The 2,668-nt window shown below is 42.8% G+C and overlaps 1 protein-coding gene across 1 annotated transcript; it reads left to right on the forward strand.

Moving 5' to 3' along the window:
• The first annotated feature begins 503 nt into the window (after positions 1-503).
• LOC115728920 (protein AGENET DOMAIN (AGD)-CONTAINING P1-like) lies at positions 504-2,183 on the forward strand. The gene is made up of 2 exons (XM_030659325.2): positions 504-971; positions 1,524-2,183. The coding sequence occupies exons 1-2, from the start codon at positions 504-506 to the stop codon at positions 2,025-2,027; spliced, it is 972 nt and encodes a 323-aa protein (XP_030515185.2). The 3' UTR covers positions 2,028-2,183.
• The last annotated feature ends 485 nt before the right edge of the window (positions 2,184-2,668 follow it).

Below are 2,668 nucleotides of genomic sequence, written 5' to 3' on the forward strand. Positions count from 1 at the left end.
CCTGCCGTCGATCATCGTACCGCCGCTACCGCAGTCTAACGTCGAGCTCCGTCGATCGGTGCCGCCGAGTCATCGTCTCCAACTATCGAAGTAAAAAATAAATAATATTTTTTTATTTTTAAAAAGTAAATAATATTTTTTATTTTAAAATTTTAAAAATGAATTATAAATTTTTTAGCCATCGATAATAATTTTTCATAAAAGATTTTGTGTTAATAATTTTTTAGAAGTAAAAATTTTTAATTATTACCAAATAAATTTCTCTAATCAGAAATTAAATTTTGAAGTAGAAGTAAAAAAATTAACTTCTCAAATTTACTGTGTATTGAAGGTCATCTTTCGGGCTCCTTCGTTTTGAACTATTTTAAAGATAAGTTTGTTATGACAAAATATATATATATATTTAATAAGACGCGATATTCCCTCAGTCGCTGTCTCTTTCTCTCTCTCTCTCCGTTGCTGTCATTGTGTGAAAGGGACTTGAAGAGTCAATCCTCCGATTCATGGCTCACCCAAGGTTCGGAGCCGGAGCGGAGGTGGAGATCATGAGCCCCATCCAATGCCTCCGGGGAACGCTCTTCCCCGGAAGAGTCGTCGCTCCGTCGCCCCGCAATCCCCACGCCTTCTTGGTAGAGTACAAAACCCTAATCGCCCAGGGCGATGCCGGCCGCCCCTCCAGGCCATACCGAGAGGAGGTCTCCGTCGGCCTCCTGAGGCCGAACCCACCTGCCGAAACCAGCCGGAGTTTCCATCTCGATGACGTCGTCGACGCTTTCTTCAACGGGGGGTGGTCGGAGGGCGTGATCACCAAGGAATTGAAGAACTCCCGGTTCATGGTGTACTTCCGGTGTGTGAAGCAGCAGTACCGGTTCGACGCAGCGGAGCTGAGGCTCCACCGCGAGTGGGTCAACGGGAATTGGGTCCCGCCGTTCGAAGCTGAGGAGGAAGATGGTGACGGTAACAATGATAAGGTAGATTGTCTCTCGTTTGAATTCAATTGCGTTTCTTGAAAGTGGAGTGAGTTCTTTGTCTATTCTTGATTATAATAGGAGATTGGACATGATAATCTCAGTCATTCGAATGAATTGGAATACTTTCTCTCTTTTATCGTAAAGTCCCTTTACTTTGTTAGCTATGCTGTGGTCTCTTAGTCTCTGAAAGTTCTGATTGAATTGAAAGTATTTAAATTAGTAGTTGTGAAGGCCTAATTCAAGTAGGTTATGACATTGCTATGTCAATTGAAAGGTAGTGGCAAGTGGCGACCCTTTTTCTTCAATAAAATTCAGCCATACATTCCTCTTCAGATTCTGTGAAAAGTAGGTATTAGCAAAGAATGCCCAAGTTGACAAAATGACAATGTTTTCTCACTCTCAATATTGATTGTATACAAGATGCAATTTTGTTAACTTTATGCTGTAGATGATATGTAACATGCTTTGCAATCTCTGTGACGTCGTGTTTGCATGACAATGAGGAAGTCACCAATAACTTAGAATGCTTACCTCAATGTTTGGATATTGCAGGAAGCAACCTCAATAGTTGAAAAGAAATCTGGCGGCATCTGCCAAACAGTGAAGGGAGTGTTCGCCAAGGGAGCACTGGTTGAGGTGAGAAGTGACGAAGATGGACTCCAAGGTTCTTGGTTTGCAGCCACCATAATCAACAAGGCAGCGAGGAACCAATTCTTCATCGAGTACCAAACCCTCAGAGCGGAGGATTCTAGCTCAGAGTACTTGAGGGAGCAGGTCGTGTCAAGTTGCCTGAGGCCGTACCCGCCGGAGACCATCGTGGTCGACCCTTATGAACAGAATGCAAGTGTCGATGCCTTGTACAATGAAGGGTGGTGGGAGGGCATTGTCGAGAGGCCTCTCGCCGGGATGTGGTATCAGGTTTATTTCAAGGGCACTAGAGATAGGATGGAGTTCCATCACTCGGAGCTCCGTCCTCATCAGGATTGGGTCAATGGGAAGTGGGTGATGCCTTCTCGAGTCTCAGAGGACCAGCTTGTGCCACTGCATATAGTGTAGTTGGTCTTCAAAGTGAAGTGTTAAGGCGTGCTCTTTATCTTGGGATCTTGAGCTGAGGTTTAGATTAATAGTGTGAATAAGGTTTTTGGAGTAGGACCACTTTTCTTGGTTTCTTTACTGGATTGCAGTTTGATGAGGTTCTCATGGCGCAGATTCGATGGAAGTTAATGGTTGAATTGCAGGTAGGTATATCTTTACTGCTACAGATGCATCAGTCATCCTGGTTAAACTCCTGCAGATCAAAATTATATTCAGTCTTATTCTTTGTGCTTTTGGCACATACAGTCACTTTCAATGCTTAGACAAGAGAAATTGTTTATGTTGCTTGTGGAAGTCATGGTCTGGGATTAAAGAGACTACTGACTGTATGCAGTTCTTGAAACTTCTCGGTAGTTAGGAAAATAGTGTTTTACGAAGTTAAGACGAGGAGCTCTTGATTGGATTCTTCGGGTCATACGTGGAAACTAGGTTAATTAAGTGAATGAATGTTTATGTCACCAAATATACTCAGTCATTTCTCTACGGATGGATGGAACTAACATGATATAATGGGTATAGTGGATGCACCTAACATCAAGTAAGACGGCTGGATTGGTAGATAGATGCTAGACAGCTCAAGTTCTTTAATTGGAGTTTAAGAG

The sequence above is a fragment of the Rhodamnia argentea genome, chromosome 5, assembly GCF_020921035.1.
Source record: "Rhodamnia argentea isolate NSW1041297 chromosome 5, ASM2092103v1, whole genome shotgun sequence".
Taxonomy (NCBI): Eukaryota; Viridiplantae; Streptophyta; class Magnoliopsida; order Myrtales; family Myrtaceae; genus Rhodamnia; species Rhodamnia argentea.